General features: G+C 37.6%; 1 protein-coding gene across 2 annotated transcripts in view; it reads right to left on the bottom strand.

The window, feature by feature from the left end:
* MET (MET proto-oncogene, receptor tyrosine kinase) overlaps nt 1-21415 on the bottom strand; it is a 110435-nt gene that overhangs the window by 25814 nt on the left and 63206 nt on the right. For both annotated transcript variants that reach the window (XM_034670938.1, XM_002917416.4), the window contains 8 exons: nt 18004-18138; nt 17068-17241; nt 12286-12446; nt 10209-10311; nt 9962-10098; nt 9122-9283; nt 8227-8326; nt 3969-4187 (listed from right to left, as the gene is read on the bottom strand). In XM_034670938.1, coding sequence (XP_034526829.1) covers nt 3969-4187; nt 8227-8326; nt 9122-9283; nt 9962-10098; nt 10209-10311; nt 12286-12446; nt 17068-17241; nt 18004-18138 — 1191 coding nt within the window. The remainder of the gene's footprint in view (nt 1-3968; nt 4188-8226; nt 8327-9121; nt 9284-9961; nt 10099-10208; nt 10312-12285; nt 12447-17067; nt 17242-18003; nt 18139-21415) is intronic.

The following is a 21415-nucleotide window of genomic DNA, read 5'->3' as shown; positions in this document are numbered from 1 at the left end:
TGGTAATATACTCTTTTAAATAAAGCAGCACAGAAAAAACTTTCTGGTCTTTAATCCCCTACACACATAGAGCAATTTAGAATTATAATTATTTCATTTTATCTTGTAAAGACAGCTCCCCTGAGGTAGGTGTTACTGTCATTCCAGCTTTACACATTGAGAACTAAGGTTCAAAAAGGGACTACGTCTTGAAGCAAATAAAATTCCATTTGATACAAAATCTACTTATCATCCACTGTGTGTTAGACTCTATTCTAGTTACTGAGAATATAAAGATGAACAAGAGGCTTTTCTTTTCACCGTAATGTTAAAATAAGTATATTTCTAAAGTGAAAACTAATTACTCCTAAGTGTTATGTTAGGATGTCCCTTATTCCTTTCATCTCCAACTCTGGCCAGGTGTGACACAGTGTTTCTAGCTAGGATTCAGGCCTGGGCACCCATGTCTGAGCTGGTTACAGAACATAGTGGATGGAGGCAGGAGGTAGAATTTGAAAAATAGCATTATAGCAGGAGGGATCTTACAAGATTTCATATATCCAGGTGGCCGCAAGATTGAGTCTGGGAAAGCCAACTAGAGCAGTGAGGTGCAGGTTGGGAGAGGACCCAGGGAGCAACAGTCTAGGGAGGTTGGCAAGCAGAGAGTCAGCGAGTTGGTGGTGACAGGGTCAGGAGGGAGAGATTTATACTTCTTCCAGAGGATAGGAGACCCTCAGTTTAGAGACTAGGCAAAAGAACCTTCACAGAAACCTTCAAAACTGAGTTCCACAGGATGTTAATAGGCCTTTGCAGAAATTTCCTGGTCATTTGGGAAAAGCTGCATGAACTAAAATTAAAATGGTTTCTTCATTGGCTAGTTGGGGCACTGTGAAATTGCTGATCTTCCTGCCCCCCTTTTCTGGTTTAGCTGACTTCTCCAGATTGGACTTCTGAAGCATCTCCATGACCATATACATCAATATGCTCCAAAATAACATAAACCCCCAGGTCAGTGTCAGGCAGTCTTTGTTCCAGCATTACATACTGTACTCTCTACTTTCCATAAAATACGCTCATGCACAAAATGTCACATAATAAGGCAATTAGGGAAAAGATAGGGTTTCTTTACAAATATCTAATAATCAATTCTGTTTAAATAATTGTTTAGAGCTATCTCACCTAAAGAATTGTAAAGATATCTATATACCATATGATAGAAAAGTATCTCTATTATGAAAAGTATTTTGGTATACATTAAATGAAAGTTGATATGAAAAGCATTGTAATCTACTGTAAAGATGAAATGGAATCAAGAGACTTGAGTGTGAGTCCTAGTTCTGCTGTTTGCTCTCTAGGTAGCCCAAGCTTTCTAAACCTATGTTTACTTATTTGTTAAGCGGGGATAATCATTACTGGACCTCTAAATTGCACGGGTCCATATGAGACTGAGATGAAATATTATATATCAAAGTACTATGTTAGGGGCGCCTGGGTGGCTCAGTCATTGAGTGTCTGCCTTCGGCTCGGGGCGTGATCCCGGAGTTCTGGGATCAAGCCCCACATCAGGCTCCTCCGCTGGGAGCCTGCTTCTTCCTCTCCAACTCCCCTGCCTGTGTTCCCTCTCTTGCTGGCTGTCTCTCTCTGTCAAATAAATAAATAAAATCTTAAAAAAAAAAAGTACTATGTTAACTAATCTTCCACAAAAATGTGAGCTGCTGTTGACATAAACATGGTGTCCTGGTCTGTACTCCAAAGGAGATGTCTACTTTTGATGACCACTGTCCACAACTGGTCCTGGCTAACTTGAAACATTGGCCATAAACTATCTCCCACATCGATGGGATTTCTGGTTCATTCTGAGGAATGACTGATCCTTGGTCTCTCTTACATTCTATTGATCCAAACTTGGCTGACCCGCTTGGTCATGGTGTACTGCTGACTGAGGCAATTCCCGCATCTAGGGCTGGAGACTATCACAATCTCTTTTGAGCCAGGGAATTCCTGTACACATGGCTGCTTGAGGACCATGAACTCTTCCTGGCAATAAGGAGCAACTCTCTCTAAACACATAATTCTCTCCATAGCTTTCACTGAGGGAATACGAACCTACTTCACACTCATGTTTTGAACGGTAATTGGACAAGCACAACATGAAATAAAATGGCATCCTTTCTTTTGATAAAAACAGTCCATTGTATGTGTAGAAGAGGCCTTTTCTTTCTTTTCTTTTCTCATGCTTTGCTTTCCTTTGTTTCTGTCCCAAGAGGCAGAGGTTTTAATGTAATCAATGTTAGAAACTGACAAAGGGTTAAACAGCTGTCACACAATCTTTTCTTATACCTTAGATTTTCTCTTATATATAAAGAAAATGGACTATGGGCGAAGATTGAATGATGATACCAAAATAATCCCTCTCAATCTTCCCTTTTGTCCCCAAACCGCCACTTTGTGACATGACAGATGTTATAAACTTGTTAGAGAAAAGAGTTATTTTGTATGTAGAGAAAAAAAGAAAGTGTTTTGTGTCTATTTCCAGAGACCCCTTGGGCCATGTTGGGAACAGCACTGAAAGGCTGAGGATGATGTCAAATCATGTTTTCCTAGGTCCGACAATTTTGTAGGACATTGAACAATGAGTATTTAATTTACAGAAAAAGAAGTTTTCTCTTCCATATACGACTGTGCTTGGAAGGGCAGATAAAGAACCATTTATTTCTAATCCTTCCACCAGAGATAGAGGAACAGAAAAATAGAGTTTATCTGGGTGTAAAAATATTTGCAAATAAACCTTTGTTTTCATCAAGAAAAACCAAATGGAATCTTTCAAATGGCAAACACAGTAATTGTTGAAAGCAAAAGGTCACACTAGATTAGTTTTATTGAAAAAAAAAAGAAGTGATAAAAGCTCCTTCTCCTTTTCTAAAACTAATTAAAGAAGCAGATGAAAGAACTTTGCTGTGGTAAACATGCTGTTCACTGAAGCAGGCTTCCATTTAATTTCATGCTGGGCTTGCTTAATTATTGTACAAAACACAATTCGAGGTTAGTAAACTATATGAGTATGAACGTGTGCATGAATTTGGCTGTAGATAAAATCTTGTTGAAAAAGCAGAAAAACTTCAGTAGAAATGTATTATTACTTGGATGGAAATGATCTACAGGAACTTATATCTAAATAAGGACTATCCTATTACTTTTTATTTGTTCATGTCTGCATCCAGGTTATCTTTCAGGGGAAAAATTCTCAATGTCCAAAACAACATGGTGAAGGGTAAGTATTTTGTTGTTTCTAGTGACTGCGGTTACCAATAAAGTCTTGATCATTTTGCTGTTTTATTACCACTTGAAATAAAGATGACTGAAGTGACATAAGAGAGCTGTACTCTAGTCATTGTTTTGTCACCGTTCCATCACTTGTCAAAACACTTAACCTCTCTGCGTTTTACTGTTTTTTGTTTGCAACAGGCTGGGTTAGAAAAGATAATTTGTTATTCTCCAATTAAATTACATTTAGAGGCTAATACGTTCCTACAGTAGAGGAAATTCAGCTCTATTTAGAAATCGGCTTAGAGATGACCATGCCCAGATACAAAATTCCAAGTATTACAGGGAAGTACAGAACTACAACTGATGCATTTACTTTCATGGTTCTTACCTTTTATCTTATAATGAGTACATTTAGGTGTCCAGGGAAATGTGTAAGAGCAGCAGGATAATGCATTACAGGCAGCCTATTTAATAGATTGTGTCCCACATTTGCTACTTTTTAACACACACATAAGAAAGACTTTTTAAATGCTTCATTAAAAAGCAGTCCATGATTATACTTAACTTTTAGTCTTATGCCAAAAAGATTTGTTTTTCAGAGCTTAGATATGTGCTGATGTAGTATAAGATAATGACCCAGTACAACAATTCTATTCATACAGCTAGGAAGTCAATTAAGTTCAAGTTGATGATTTAAGAGAGCATTTTTAAGCATTTCTTACCTTAATTTCCAGTACATTTTCATTGCCTATTGAGATCATCACTGGCTTTTCAAAAGGCTTAAACACAGGATTATGTACATAAATGAGATCAAAGTATTTGGAATGGATCCCATCTAACATGAAAAAGGCTTTGGTTTTCAGAGGGAGTTGCAGATTCAGCTGTTGCAGTGAAGGAGTTGTACAGCAGATTATCTCTGAATTAGAGCGATGTCGACATGCCTATAATAAGACACAATTATCCACTGTACACAGAATAGAGCTTGACAACATCAATAGCAACTTCCACATTTCACTGTTCTAGATAATCAATTAAAAATATATAATTTTTGAAAAAAATTATGCATTTACTTCCCTAATGTTGAAGAACACATTTCTGGTAACATGATAGATGCAAAATCATCCAAACAACACAATCTTTAAAGGAACACAGAGCTCCACTGGCCTGGAATAAGCTATACTGATCTAATTGAAGCTGGCTCTCCCTCCATCACTTTTATTTTCCTTAAGATGACAGGACAGTCACCTGGAAGGACTGCTTCTTTGTTTATGAAACACCAATGGCAGAGTGAGAACTGGACTTTGTGTGGTTAGAAGGCCTTGATTCACATCATACCTTTAAAATAAGTTGTGAGAATCTGAGCAAAGCCCTTAGGAGGACACTCAGTGTCCCCAATTAAGAATTAAGATTAAAATGTTATTCACAATGTGTGATACTACATGGTAAGTGCTTTGCCATACTGATGACATTATAATTAGCTACGTAGTTAGGTCATTGTATTAGTGTGTTTCAAGCTATCAATTTCTTTTTTTTTTTTTTTTTAAGATTTTATTTATTTATTTGACAGAGATAGAGACAGCCAGTGAGAGAGGGAACACAGGCAGGTGGAGTGGGAGAGGAAAAAGCAGGCTCATAGCGGAGGAGCCTGATGTGGGGCTTGATCCCATAACGCCGGGATCACGCCCTGAGCCGAAGGCAGACGCTTAACTGCTGTGCCACCCAGGCGCCCCTCAAGCTATCAATTTCTATGTGCCAGGTTCTGTGCAAAATAGTTTATAGGCTGGTCTCATTTCATCCTCACAACATTCCTAAGAGATAAGTGCTATGATTACCCACATTTTACAGACGAAGAAACTAAACTTCTTGAGCTAATGTCATTAGACCAGGTCACACAACTCCGAATGGCAGAGTAGGGAACATAAATCCTAGGCCATTGGCTTAAATTCACGGCCTTAACTCCCATGCTGTATGGCTTCTTGCTCACTCTATATTCTTTGTAGGTAGATCTTCTCTTATGCTATTTTACAAAGGCTCTGCTATTATTATTTCATGCACTTTTATCTCTCATTTCAAATCTTCCCCTTTGGAATTCTGATTTATGGAAGTTTGGAAAATGTGGTTTCCTCTTGATTGTGCTTAGACTAAACCAGCAACACAAAGTGGCACATTTGAGGTTAAATGGTTGCATTTTTCCCCCCAAGGAAAAGACAAACAAGCAACAACATCCTTAGATTTCCTTTTCTTTGACAAGTAGAGTTGGAGATAAAACAATTACTTATGCCCACAATAGAAAAAGGACTCAGGATATACGTAAAAAGCACAAACAAAATTGGGTATTTGATATTTTCTTCTAAAAATAATTTTAAAAAATTATCCTACATTTTAAAATGCGTGTTGTAAGCAGATAAAAAAAATTCACAGGTATAATAGAAACAAAATATTAGTTTTTAAATCAAATTCATATTATAATGCCAAAAGCTATTTATTATCATCTTGAAAAATGGAAACGAACAGTTTTACTGCCAGTACAATGATTCTCTATTAACAATAAGAAATTTGAAAACTGCTGGCTTCTGGGCCATAATGTGTATTAATTAATATTAATTTAGTTAAGATGGTGTGTTTTTATTTTATTTTATTTTTTTTTAGTATTTTTGTTTTAAAAAATCGTAGAGTTTGTTGGACTTAAAAGTTACTGTGGCTGGATCGGTATATCTAAATCAGACCTGGCCAAGCGTTTTTATTTGTTAAAAATAAATGGGTTCAATTCATCATGGTCAGCTTCAAATTCTATAAGCACCAAGGAACGTGGAAGGAACACACATTTCTTTATGAGGTAGTTCTCACAAACAACAGTCAAATGGAATTCTTCATTCTTGCCCAATTCTAATGCACACTTTTATTGTGATAATATGCTTGTGGCTAAAACAAGAGAAGTTTACATTTCCAGATATACAGAGATAAGATTTTTATCTTCTATCATTGTTTGAATCTTCCTTGGGTTATGGAACTCTTATGTCTCAAATCTAGGAGGTTTTTAAATAAATGTTTGATTACAAATGAATGAATAAAGCCAAAAGGCGTCTACATGTCATCATAATGCTGGTGAGGGAGAAGGAAATTTAGCTATTACTTTAATAACCTAGGCTCAGCATGAATTAGATAAACTAATAATTTCTCAGATTTCTAAAGAGTCACATGCCAACACCAAGAAGGGTATTCTTATTTGGTTAATGAAAAATTGTTCTGTTTGGCTGTGGAGAAGTGATGCTCTTTAAATTAATAGCAGTGGTATTCTAACTTTATTTGTGGCCATGTGTGGGGATTGGTTTTAAAGCTCTCTACTTCATACGGTGACTCCCTAGAGTACAATCTCTCAGGAATATAATAAAAATCTAATAATACTCTTCAGAGGTGATGCAATGTGGCTGATTGAGAAGGTCAAGAAAAATCTCATTGGAGATGACCTTATTGTTTGGTGATTTGGCTTGACATTTTTAGCCCCAAATTGGTTTTTGTAATTAAAGAACACTGTGGCCTTAGTCTTCAAGAAATATTGGATGGAGAATCTAAAAGAAAGTGCTGTAATTCAATCTATCACCTGCCCAATCAAGACACTGCTTGAGAGGGGGCACTTAGAACGTTGATTTTTAGTTGAGTGCACAAGTCCAACTAGATTATGGTATTTTACATTAGAGAAAAACATCAACAAAAATATGAAATCCTTGTAAATAACTCCAAGCTTCCTAAAGCCTAAACTAAAACTACCATTTCAATGTGAGCTATATAAATTGTTAGACTACAGAATAGGTCAATCACTTTTAAGGAGGCATTCATTTAATTTTGATTGGCTTTGCAAACAAAAGAAGGGAAGGTGGAGAAATACCAAACAACATACACTCTAGGACATCAGTCTTCTAATGCGCTTTCTCATTACTTGATAATATGCTAACAAAGGGACAAGTAGAACAGTAACAACACCGTTCTTATGCCGGGATGTAAGAACATATGTGTGCCTGCCACGTAGAACGACAAGGATGCTGCTGCAAGATTAGAGCAAAAGGGCATTGTTCTTTGGTGCATTAAAAAAAGGGACAGAGGAATTCTATGGACTGAATGTTTGTGCCCCTCCCCAAATCACATGTTGTAACCCTAATCCTCATCCTGATGGTATTTGGAGATGGGGCCTTGGGAAGGTAATTAGGTTATGAGAGCGGAGTTCTTATAAGGAGTTAGTGCCCTTATAAGAAGAGATTTAAGGGGCCTGGGTGGCTCAGTCCGTTAATCATCTGACTTTGGCTCAGGTCATGATCTCAGGGTCCTGGGATCAAGCCTGTGTTGGGCTCCCCACTCAGTAGGGATTGCCCTCTTCCTCTGCCCCTCCTATCTCCCCCTCCCCCTGCTCATGCACAGGTGCTCTTCTCTCTCTCTCTCAAATAAATAAATAAAAATAAATCTTTAACAAAAAAATAAGAAGAGACACAAAAGAGCTTGCTTCCTCTTTCTCCTTCTGCCATGTGAGGATACAATGAGAAGGTGGTCTTCTGCAAATCAGAAACAGTACCCTCCCCAGACACCTGGATCTACTGGCACCTTGATCTTACACTTCCCAGCCTTCAGAACTGCGAGAAATAAATGTTTGTTGTTTAAGTCACCCAGTCTATGGTATTTTTGTTATAGCATCCTGAACTAAGAAAGGGAATGATGTAGTTTCTATCTGTACCAACTAGCTTTAAAAATACTGCCTCAAGTTGGAAATCGTCATTGTCTCTAGCATTTTGCGTGTGTGTGTGTGCATTTTATGTGAGCCTGAGGCAAGATAATTTTAGTTGTTGTATAAAATATACTATTTGATCTGTGCTGCAAGGAAGGTAACTAGCAAAATTAAAAGCAAAACCCAAATGTACTATGTACCCCGAAAGCCAGTGGTAAAGGCAGAGGTGCAAAGTTTTAAGTACAACCATCTCTCAAAGGACTTACCACTGTAAAGTTCCTTCTTGCTTCAGGTACATTTATTACCATCCTCAGGACACTAACTGAATGCAGGTTTTTTCCAACAGCTGTTATTGTGCTCCCACCACTGGCAAAATAAAATAGAAAAATAGCAATATTGAGAGGTTCTTTCTCTACCGAGTATTTTAAGAAAGAGTTAAAGTTACTACATCTCTTACTAAAGTTAAGAGTTGCTACATCACATGTAGTAACTGCAACTTATAGTCAAAGCCAAAGTCAAATGGAAGTTCGGTGGTAACTCTTCTTTGGAAACAACTTATTGAACTTGAAAATATGTTTTAAAATGCCTATTTTATAAGTTGAAGAAATGTATTTTTCTTTTTACTCACAAACTATGCAAAAGAAATTTTTTTTCTCTTTTAAAAACAAATCAAAGTAAAATGAACTTAACTCTTGTTAGACAGAATTAATGGAAACAATGCAGACTGAACTTGGCCCAAGGAAATACTGATTCAAAGGGAGTCTGGTATAGGGAAAAGCTGTGTCTAAAGCAGCAGAGCAAAAATACACTGAAGAATGGAGGAAAAAAAAGAAATTCCACTTTTGGGCACTAAAGTTAGTACAGACTTGACATGCACATAATGTAAGTGAATAAATGCTATGGTACCACATTAAACTGAAATCTGTTTAAAATGTAATAGAGTCGGATAAAATGTTTCTTGGCATGAACCTAGCAATGATAAAGTCAAATTGTACTCAGAACCTGAATGTAGTTTTCACTCCTGAATTAGAAAGGCGGCCTTTAAAAGAAATGCAACAGCATCAAAGCCAGAGATAAAACTGCAATTCCTCTTGACTATTTGACAGACAAATCATTCTTATGTTCATTATTTTCTTATACCCATCAGAAGCTTTTACTTACCTAATAAAAGATTTGGTTGGATGAATTGCATAGACAATGGGGTCTTCCTGGTAACTGAAGCTGTTCATCTCTCGGTTGGCTAAGTCAATTTTCAATTTAATAGGGAACTCAGTTGGAGTGGTTTGAGCTGGGGTATAACATTCGAGAATACTATCTGACACACTGAACAAAAAAATTAAGAAAATTGACCTTAGCTATGAGATACACATATTTTAGAATTATATGCATAAATCAAAAGTATATCACTCAATGGCTCCTAAGTGAGAATCTCCAGATGTGTCTCGAAAAAAGGCTCTTTCTAATGTAGCCTATTTACATTTGACAGGATCCCAAACTTAGCCTTGTTGTAGACAAGGCATCTATGACTTCAAAACATTTGGGATTTTAAGCAATTTTTAAAGTATCTTTTTGGTACTTCATTAAACTGAGCTCTTTGACCTCAAAGAATCAGAAACATAACTTCCCTCTAGACCCAATCTCCCCCATGTTTCTCACGTCCCCAAAGTGATTTAGCCTAATTGTAAATCTTGTTGGAAATGTTTAATTTACTGTCAGTTACCAGAATCTCACAGCTCACAGCATAGCCAGGATACTAAGATGTAATACTAGAGAAGGTAGATGGGAAGATGAAACTTAAAAAGTGGAATTAATAAACATAAGGGAAGGGGAGAAAAATCAGTAAAAGGGAATGGGAAGGAGGAAGTTTTATCAGTAGGGGAGTAAATAATATACATCTTGATTTTCTTCCGCAAAAAAAAAAACAAACAAAAAAACTTTTCTTGATTTGTTATAGATACTAATTCTACTTGACTGATGCAACAAAAAATAAATTTACAACACCTTTTTAAAGTACATGTTTTTCCACCAATTGAAATGTGTCTAGAATTCCCACTGTTTAGGTACTTTCCAGTTAAAGTAAGCAAGGTGCCGCCAGTCTTAGGACCATAACTTGGAGAAATACTTGTTATTATAGGATCCTGAATAGGAAATAAAAACAAAACAAAACAAAATAACTTGTTAATTTTATAACTAAAGAGATGAAATAACAAATATCCTAGTTCTTGAGAACAGTAGTGCGTAGACTTACCACATAGGAAAATGCACTATATTGTGCTGTCCCTCGACCATTTGCAATAATTATGGATATATTGAAATGCTCATTCACTGCAGGACCAACTGTGCATTTCAGCCTGAAAAAAAACCCCAAAGTTTAATATGTTGTAAATCCAAAGGCTTCTTCTGGTTTGGCTGTTTTACGGGAAGGAATATTAACTGTAAATTGTGAGCTGGCTAGTCTGAATAGCAAGCAGTTTTGTGGTAAGCATGAGAGCTAAAAATCATATATTTCCATTTCTGTATTATTACACTTCACACAGACAACACAGGAACTGTTAATCAATACAGACCTCACCAATTGAAAAATTCATAACAATCTAAGTCTAATCCTCTAAAATTGTAGGCATAATGTTTGGCATACTTAAGATAAAGTAATATTTCAACACCATATGAAACAGTGGGCTAATTATAAATAAACCAAATCTCTTCATTAAAGTATGTCAACAGGTACATTTCTGTGGTTACATGGGTCACATGTTTATTTAAATTACCTTAAAAATAGTGAAATGGTAACAGGCTTTCCATAGAATTATTTTTAAATTGATAAGCTTACAGTACTGAAAAAGTATAAATATGATTTGTTTTGTTAAGCAACTTTTAAAAGAAGAGAATGAAGTATGTTTTGCTTTTACAGGCTCTCATATATAAAGCAACAAATAAGAACTTACAAGGGAGATTTCTAGAAAGAATTTGTTTTCCCATTAGCCTAAACAAGTACATGAATTGATGTTTTGGTCTCAGTAAATGAGTACATTTAGACCTCTCTGATCCTGGAAAGAATTCTACAAGGTATAAAATAACCACTTGATAGAAGAGGCTCAACCATACAACTGGAAATGTTTGGTTGTTATTACTACACGATAACTAAAAATTTCTGGATACTCCGTTCATTATGGGATTTACATTTGACAGAAGGTGAATGGACAAAATGGAGGAACAAGCACACATCTTGGATCAGGAGAGTTGAGTCTGAGGGCCTGTTAAGCTCTCACTCTTTGGATTGCCTCTGCTAAACTATACTCCATCTTTTTTTCTCTTTTTAAAGATTTATTTATTTGTCAGAGCTAGAGAGCACAAGCAGGGGGAGTGGCAGGCAGAGCAAGGAGTGCGATGTGGGACTCGATTCCAGGACTCTGGGATCATGACCTGAGCCGAAGGCAGATGCTCAACTGACTTGAGTCACCCAGGCGACCCTACACTCCGCTTTTCTGAACTTCAGACATCACTTTTGTAAAATCGGTATGGTATCCTGGGATGAATGGCTAAATGAGATATACTCCTTACATTACAATACCAATAAATTTCAGCTGAATATAAATTTAAGTGCATCAAAAAAAATAAAAAAGAAAGAAACAAGTCTCAAAAATGTGACTGAGCTGCTTTACTATGTTTCTGAGGTTTAGAAAGTGAATTTAAATGAGACGGTCTTTATTGAGTTGTTCACTGATTTTTATAGAAAAAGCCACTGGAGACTCTATATTTGAAGACTTTAAAGATGGAGCAACACCAACCAGTGCTGTTCTTTGAAATCTACCCAAACAATTTCTGAAGAAATGTAACAAAAATGGTTGAAAAATTCCCAGATGCTGGATTCTTCTCTTTTTTTTTTACCTAGGTAATATTACCGTTCTCTCTCTTTTTTAAATTTTTTATTTATTTATTTTTAAAAAGATTTTACTTATTTATTTGACAGAGATAGAGACAGCTAGCAAGAGAGGGAACACAAGCAGGGGGAGTGGGAGAGGAAGAAGCAGGCTCATAGCGGAGGAGCCTGATGTGGGGCTTGATCTCATAACGCCGGGATCACGCCCTGAGCCGAAGGCAGACGCTTAACCGCTGTGCCACCCAGGCGCCCCATCTCTCTCTCTTTTTTTTAATCCTGGTAAGTAAATAGGATTAAAAACAAAAGAGTTCCACAAGGGATATTAGAAGGCCAAGATCCTTTCTAATTCAAGACATGGACTTTTGGGACAGTCTTTACAAGCATTCATTCTAAAACACAACCTGTTTTCCAACCACACCCCAGAAAAGCATTCTAAGATCCTTACATATTTGTTGTGCTCTCACTTAAGGTCAAGGTGCAGCTGTCATTTCCAAGGAGAACTTTGGTTTTCTTTAAATCAAATTTATTATTCCTCCTGAATCCAAAGTCCCAGCCACATACGGTCAGCATTGTCCCTCCTTCCAAGGGTGCACTAGTTGGGGAAACCTACAAGGACAACCAAAACTTAAAAAAAAACTCAAACATTATTTTTTGTTTGTGTGCAAAACAAACAAAATATGTATCCTCAGTCTGAAATTTTTCTATTTTGCCACTGTCTTAAAAAATGGAATTTTCACTGCAGGAAAAAGGGTCACAAATTTCACAGAAGCTGGAACAAATATTAAAACTATCTAAGATGTGCTGATAAGTTGTTTTGGGGAGATCCAGAGATGGGACAGAGAGCAGAGTCAGCCTGGATGGAAATGAAGGGCCTTTTCTGGGCCACTCTGAAGTGAATTCATCTGGTAATCTTCCAGGGTGGAGTAGACAGTTTGGGCCCAGAGTTTCACATTCTTCTAACTCTCATTGTAACTCTTTCATGGGCCCTCCAGATCAAACTCTGATCAAAAATCTTTCATGCGCCCTAGAAGTCAAGCACCAATATGTGTCTTGCTCTGTGCATGAGCTGGGTGTTTGCTATAGTCTTGTGCTATGGTATTCCCCACCTAGAGAAAAAAAGAAAGTCACACAGTGAAAATACCTCTTGGTATCCAGTGTTTTCTCAGTTGCATTCAGCAGCTATCATAATACCAAACACATAGGTGGTATTCAATATATACTCACCATTCACCATTCATTATAAATCATCTACTATGTGCCAACCACTAACAAATGAATAGACGAATCAATTTCCTTATACTTATTAATTCATATTTATTACTGATTTGGAATGTTTCTTTTTTTCTTTAAATATGGTCACCATTTGATATATACCAGCTGGTTAGCTGACACACTCAGCTTTTAAAAAATGATGTAATTTTAAATAAATACATACAATATATTATTTCTATTAGAAAAAGATATTAAGAAAACTAGAGAGAGCCCCAAATGTGATCTGTATTGTAGCAATGTTTTTAATTATCTCTCTTGGCATTATTTTACATCTCATTTCTAGAGCTGATTTTTTTCTCCCCTCATGTTCAATGTTAAATAGGTTCATTTTTCTATTGCAGGCTTACTTTTGGTGTGTCGAAAGTAAAATTTGAGTTCATTAATATATTTTTGGTAACTGTGACATAAGATAGCAGTAGGTGCTTATGAAGTCTATAAGACAACTGTTCTTAGGCTAAAACTATTAAAACAAAACAAATTTCCAAGTTAAAAATAAGCTTCTCCCCGGCAGCTTTGTCACAATTGAGAAAGGAAATGCTCTTTTGGGGGGGGACATATTGTAAATTGTGCTGTAAAGTACAATGGTGGGAAAATATAATGCCACCATACAGGCAACTCGAAAACCAGTAAAGGTGTTTGCTAAAGGCCAGTTAGTAAAAGTCTAAAAGTGTTTCTTTTACAATTTAGAAGGGCTTTCAGCAAAATTCAAATTTGCAAATATTCCCATTCATCCCTAGTAAACAATCGCAAACCAAAGTCTTAACTTACCCTTGCTACCAAATCCCTTTAGTCTTAGCTTAATGCTTTTACGATAGCTATTTTATCCATAAAATCCATTACACACTTGTGCTGTCCGTGAAAACTTACCTTGTCCACGTCTAGGCAAATAAGAACTGCTCGAGAAAAAAATACCTGTTCACTATTATGTTAGAAATCCAGTAGGAGAGGGCAAGGCATCTAACCCTCCCGGACTCTTTTCAGCCTGAGGCAGCCACACAGCTGCCTTTCCCAGGAGGAGGTTCCCTCACAGAAAACAGCTGCCTAAGGCTGATATTGGCCCGAGCCTGCCTCTTAGATTCCCCCTTTCTATGTAAAAATTGAAGTCTGTCACTCTATATACATCATCACTTTCTACATAAGGCAAATGGATTGGGTGATGATTTGAGAAAAGACACTGAGAGTTGTTCAGTTGGTGTGCTGACAACAGAAATGGAGATGATAAAACCTTTGCTAGTCAATTGGTCAGGACTCAAAAGTTCAGCTCAACTTAGCTTTCCTCCCTGGGCTGAGATATTAGAGCAGGGCATCAGAACATTTCCCCCTTAGCTTATGGGGTAATGTTCACTCTTCCAGGGGAAAAGGAAGGAAGTGGTTTTGGACAACACACCCTCGGATAGAACCAACAATGAGCTGGCAAACTGTGAGTTATCCTGAAGGGCAGGGAAACTCTGTGGGAAGGAAATGACTGTCCGGCATAAAGCCACAGAGGCTAGGTCTCCCACCTGTCTGGACAGGGCAGAAACAGCCACCAAAGCAGCTAACACCCTTTCATAGGTGAAAATGATTTAAACGATCACATTTTCAAAACCCACCAAGATAATACATGAGAACGCTAAAACAACAATAAAACCCCCCTGGAAAATTAGAATTTGCCTCTTCAGTAGTTAAAAAGTCATAAATATATTGGTGGTAGCCTGAATGACACCCCCCTCCACCCCCGCCCCATAAGATATCACTGTTGCTTCTTATCTGAGTCTTCCAATCAATTAATAAACCATTTTATTGTCTCACTGGGACTGAATTCAATCCCACAAGATATGACAATTTTATCTTAATAAATTCAGAACGCATTGTAAAGTGCTCTTCCTTTTCTGAAGCATTTCTCATTCTTCTTTAAGTATGAGATCAGATAACATGTTTGAAACAAAATAATGGGCTTGCAATCCTGAAATCTCTCTTATGTGGAATTGCAAAGAATTTCAGTCACTGAACATCATGTACCTTGAAAAGCAGGTTAACTCACATTTACTGGAAAGTGAAACTATACACTAGTTGGGTTTTGTGCCTATAGTGTTTAAGACAGATAAGAAATAGATGAATAATCTGTCTTATTTTTTGCAGTAAGAATGCTAAATGTCACGGTCTAGTGCAGCATGAAATCTTCCTAACAACTATGAACCAAAAGGGATTTATGGACTCAGCTGCACTACTTTCCTCCTAACTGTACAGCCAAAGCCTCACTGACTCGTGGACAATGCAATGCAACCTCTTAAAATCAGCAACTACAGAAAGTTTGAGTTAGGAAAGGTGAGAGTAGAGGGAGATTTAAACACTGTGAGAGATTCTCTGGTTCCAGAAAATCCTAAAATATTTAGTTGTTTAAAAAAAACCCATTTTAATATGGCTTTCATGAGTAATTTGTACTTTGGTCAAATTAAATGTTCCATTTGCACAGGCTCTCAACCTGTTCTATATTTAAAACACCAGTTTGGCTATTTTTGAAATGAAATTGTTGTGATTCAATTGCATGTATGCACCCCCCCATATACTCTCCCCATATCTCTTTCATAGAATTTCTGAGTTCAGATTTCTAGTGTCTCAAATTGCCAAGGCTGTGTGTTTAAAAAAGTATAAAATTGCACGTGGTTTTAAAAATATACTAAACCACAGAAAGGGTGCATAATACCACAGTACAGATCTAGGTTTGTTTTCTTACTATCTTCTAGTTTATTCCCTGGCCGATCAAGCTAAGTCTTAATAACTATGTTTCACCTAACAGAAAATGATTTGGTTTAAAACCCAGTCACCCTGCACAAATCTTGCCCCAAACCGTAACTAAATGAAAACAGCCATGCGCTTGGGGGGCGGTTCTTGTTCTGACTTGCACACTTTGTTTACTTGGGCTTGATCCAGGCGACCGAGACCTTTAACTTGAGTCTTTCACAAGAATCATTTACTAAAGTCCAACTGTTCTATATGTGAGCAGGGAAAATACATACTGGGTCCTCACCAGGGAATTATTTTCAAGCAAAAATGTATTTGGATGGAGACATTTAAAAAAAAATTGCCATGGAGATTTTCATAGTACCAAATATCTGCTTAAACAAATAAGGCAGCAGAGAGCTGGAGAGCATGGCTACAATGCCATGACTGAGCTCACTGCCAGAAGCTAAGTTCTGCAATAGGAGGAGGCACTTTTCTTTTGTTCAGACCACATTTCCTTAGTGTCTAGAAGAGCGCTGCTATATGGTATGCAGTCAATAAATATTTTTGGACTGAATTAAAGAATGAAATGGCTCACAGAGTATAGATGTTAGTATGAGTCATCAGTTGTACCTGTACTGTTCTTCCAGGAACTCTGAAAGAAGGCACATAGCTACCCATGGCTGTTCACTGTCCACTTGCCTCCCACACTGGCCTGGGAAGTAACCTCTAGTCTTATGTGTGATGAGACAAAGTCATCACCTATACATCAGACAGGAAGAAATCTTCTGTACTTACGGCCCCAGCACAGCTGGCATCCCTAGCTCGCATGGTTCAGTTTAAGATTCTGGGTTATGCTTAAGATCTCTGTGTGTGGTGGAGGCTCATGTCTGGGCACCCGGTAGATTAAGTAGGTGGTGAGGAATCACTGAGTCAGATGGGTCAGGAGGGAAAAGGTCCCAGGGTGAGGAAATGGGGAGCAATGTTGCTCACTAGCCACCACTCTTTTATTCACAAAGCACTAAGGGAGAGCAACTTGCTCAAGGAGAGAACTACTTAGTGAGTGTGAGGCAAGTAGTTCAGGTACAGGGCTCAGGGTGATGTGCCCAAATGCCACCCGGAAGGAAAACCGTGGAGAGGATGGTGCTTTGGCTGATGTCTCACAGCTAAAAGAATAAGTTGAATTTAGAATGTTCTCATTAATGGGATTTATGTTTACCAAAAGCATAGGTGACAGCTGACAGATTCCTACCTCATAGATTGTAGGCAGACAGATCTCCTGAGTCCATGTTCCAGTGGGGCATTCCTCCAATAGCACACATTTGTCATGGCACCAGCCACACTGCACAAAGGGAGGGGCGGAGAGACACTGACTGCAGGACTGGAAATGTTCACAGCCTAAGCCATTCAGTGGGATCTTGGTGATCTGTGAAGAAAAGTGATGGAAAGAGCTTCCAGAGGGGTTTTTTGTTTGTTCAATGATAACTAAATACACCAAAGATACATGTAAATAAAATTGCACAGAGTCTACCCAGAGAGAGCACCTATGTATGAAAATCATGTAATAATGACTAAGTGATTTAAACAAAAAAACCAAATTCCTTCCTTTCTTCTATTGTTAGTGCATATGTGATAAACATTACCATTACTGTCCAGGGAACACAAGGACTGTCATGCAATGTTAGAGGTTTTATTTAGTAGGGACATTTTGCTCTGTCTGAGATGATTTTAAAATAACAAGAGAGTAAAATTTAAGCTGCTGGAAAACACACTTGAACCCCTGGGAAATTCTAAGTAAGTTTACATATCATTTGGCATCAGGATGCACCTCCTTCTCTCAGAGAAGAGGGATTACCAGCTGGTGTCAGATTCCAATGTACATTTCAGGACTTATCTGCCTGCATTAGAGTTCTGCCCTTAGGACCATAATTCTCATTCTGCGCGTTTGTTTTTCTCATTGAGAAATATAGGACAAAAGGAGAAATACACATTACGAAGAGGACCTCCCTTTGGTCCAATCTTCCTGAATAAAGATTTAACTTAGTTTCAGAAGATCTCTGGAATACTCAAGAAATAATCTAGGAGAGGAGAGGTGAATGCAAGACCAAGAGAGAAGTTAAAAAGGACCATATGATACACACTGTAAATATCCACTCAGGGAAAACCTCCCTGTGGGAACAGGGCTTACTTTCTTCCCAGTGACGACCAGTGTGTAGCCATTTTGGTTTAAAGGGTGCTCCACAATTGCTTCTGGAGACACAGGGTGGGAATCCAGGCGAAAATTCACATGAGGGGTTGACGATCCTGATCGAGAAACCACAACCTGAGAGACAAAACACAAATGACCTTAGTCCAACAAGGTCAGTTTAAATACAAGTGAAAAAATGTGGATGATAATGCTAATAACAGATTAGGAGAGCTTGTGGGTATTTGAACTAAAGACCCAGTAGTTTATCTCATTCTAAATCAATACGACATCTCCTAATCTCCTGTCTTGAAGACAGTTCATCTGAACCCCCAAGGCCGACTTTTGCATATGATCTTTTAATGGTGTATAGGGAAGGAGATCTTTCAGTCAATCAGCCAGCACATTCAGACAAGTCCTCACAGTTGTATTGGGAACTGGAGGAGCCAAAACTCTCCCCAGAACTGAAGACCTCACTTACACTACAAGGATTTCAAATTATTTTTTAAATTTATTCTCCATCCCTGCCCCACTGGACAGCTTTCCTTGACCTAATGGAACAGACAGTGGACAGGGAGTCTGGAGGACCTGGACCTAGTTCCAGCTTTGCTACTCTTAAGCCATATTTATAGATCTTCTGAGGTCAAAATAAGCCTTCAGGTACTTTAAAATAATGTGCTGTTGTTTTTATAAACCATTGTCCAATCAGATGTTATTTCTTGGATTATAAAGTTCTGCTTCTTGACCTGGTTTTATAATAAGGTCTGATGGTTTTAACAATGCCTTGGAAATGAGGTTTGATGACTTGCGTCATTCTTGCTTTAAGGTATTTCTAATTTGGGATGTTTCTCAGCTATATAATTTCCATCTTCTCTAACTACTAGAACCCAGTATTAATGAAGTCCAGGGATAAAATCAGAATGACTGGGGTGCCTGGGTGGCTCAGTAGGTTAAGCGTCTGCCTTCGGCTCAGTTCATGATCTCAGGGTCCAGGGATCAAACGCTGCTCAGTGAGGAGCCTGCTTCTCCCTCTCCCTCTGCATTGCTCCCCACCAAAATAAATAAATAAATAAATCTTTTTAAAAAAGTTTTTAAAAAGTCAGAATGACTATCAGAGATGAACACTAAGACTTTAGGAGAGTTTAGGAGTGCTCACAAAGACTTTTATTCTTAAATAGGCAATCGATTTGTATCAATATGAGGTGCAGGAGGCCGAATGTAGCCCTGGGCTTGAAACTGCCTTTCTGAAATTGTCCAACATCCCAAATACCGTTTTATGTTTCTGTCATGAGTATGAAACCATGGGACAAACATGGGGATCTGTGAGATTATGATTAGTTAAATAACCGTTCCCTCTGCCTCAGCTTTTTCATCTGTAAAATGGGAATGAAAATTACAGGTATAATTAAATGCTTAGTACTCTAACAAATTCACACACAACATATAAATATTTTGGGGAACTAGTTGTAAATTTTTTCTTCAGCACAAAGAGTCAAGTTGCTTGAAATAATTTGGGAAGATGCCCAAGTATCTAATTTGCTCCCAGACAGCGCGTTGTTGATAGAGAAACTAACCAAACTCACATACATCCATAAAAGCTAAACATCATGACATTTTGTTCTAACACTTGCTCTATACCAAACACTCAGCACTTTCAAAACATCTCCATTAAGCAGGGTGGCTATATTTGCACAGAAGTTAAATGATGGATCAAAGGTCATTTGGTCAGGATGAGAAAGGATGGAAACTGTTGTTATGCCTAAAAGTAGGGCCAAATAGTTATCTGTGACTTTTGTAGCCAGAGTATAAAGAAGTTCAATTACCAGTCCTACCTCCCCTCTGGGTGCAGGTTACCAGCAGCATATCAGGATATCAGACTTCTAACACCTCTATCCCAAATTATCCAAATTTCAGCTATCCAATTTTTCAATTTTGACTTACTTCTGGTGCTCAGCACTTGTTTTTCCTATCCACCCACCCTCATTTTTTTTTCATATTTCCCTGACTGTTGCCAATCACCTCCAACAACAAAGGCGAAAAAAAAATCTCCTTCTCTCACACACAAGTCAAAAACAAAATCAAACCCCAGCCTCTCTTAATAACTGCACTCTGTTCTCTGCCTCATTCTGTGCTTTTCATTTCACTGAAGATTATTCATCCCTCTGAACCTTCCTATGAATATTTGCATTTTGCCTCTCTCTTGTATCTTCCATTCTATTCAGACCTGCTACATAACAATCAACTCTTAGCACCCCCTTTTCTCCTATCTTTTTGCTCTCTTTCATATCATTTCTCATATTTATAATAAGCAATCCCTTCCTAATTACAAGGTCATTATCTTTGACTTTATCAAATATCTGAAGCCCATTCAAATGTTCATTTCCCAGAAAGGATTAACCTTTGTCTCTCTTCAGAAAGAAGCTCTTTGCATCTCTGGAACTTGGGTAGATTGATTTAAATGTATTCCTTGTTCAGACTTTTTGTCTGGAGAGCACCATATATATGGTGACTGAGCCAGTCATTGTGCTAAGAGCTTTAAATGTTTTTTCGTTTAGTTCTCACAATAATCCTACAAGGTAGGTACTATTATTTTCCATAAAGAAAATATAACAGAGAATTTTAGCTAGAAAGTACAAGAGTCAGGTTTCCAAGGAGCTTTATCTAACACCAGAATCCGATTTGCTTGACCTCTTCTTAAACACTGAACTGCTACACTCTTGGAGCACCAGAGTAAATACCAATAAAAAGATTCAACTCTGAGCTCTCAAGAGCCACTCGTGAGTCAAAGCATTAAAACAAATTTCACAATATATTTGCCTTGCCAAATACTCCTTGTTTCAGTAATCTTGGCTGCACAAGTTAAGTGTGCCTAAGGAGAAAGACTCCATATCTCAATAGTTTTTGGTGGCACAGAGGAAATTTTACTAGTAGAGCCAGTGAGGTCTACTTTTGATCATGAGCTAGGATGAGCATGGCTTCAAATAGAAAATGGGATGAACCAGAGAAAAAAGGAAGGCTGTAGGGAAAAGTGAGATACCTGGAGTTTTAAACAGAGGCCCTATCACAGACGCAAATACCCTTGTGCTGATCATTTCTAGTAAGGAAACCTACTTCTATAAAATGCCAAGAATGCTTTTCTATCATTCATTCCTCACTTTATCTTGTTGCTAGAATTCCAAACAATGGAGTAACCACATTAACCCTCAAAATACCCCTGTAGCAATGTTTTTAAAGAAATTAGAAGCCCCTTTTGGTTGTCATGGAGATATTTCTAAGGACAGGACTGAACCTAGCATTTAAATTTAATTCTTAGGATAATTAGTACGAAACAGAAGACTGACAATTATCTTTGACTGTGTTGACAGCTAATCTTTAATGCTTAGGTCTCAAAACAAGAAGCAAAAAACAAAAAACA

The sequence above is a fragment of the Ailuropoda melanoleuca genome, chromosome 1 (assembly GCF_002007445.2).
Source record: "Ailuropoda melanoleuca isolate Jingjing chromosome 1, ASM200744v2, whole genome shotgun sequence".
Classification (NCBI taxonomy): domain Eukaryota; kingdom Metazoa; phylum Chordata; class Mammalia; order Carnivora; family Ursidae; genus Ailuropoda; species Ailuropoda melanoleuca.
This window is presented reverse-complemented; position numbering and strand designations above follow the sequence as displayed.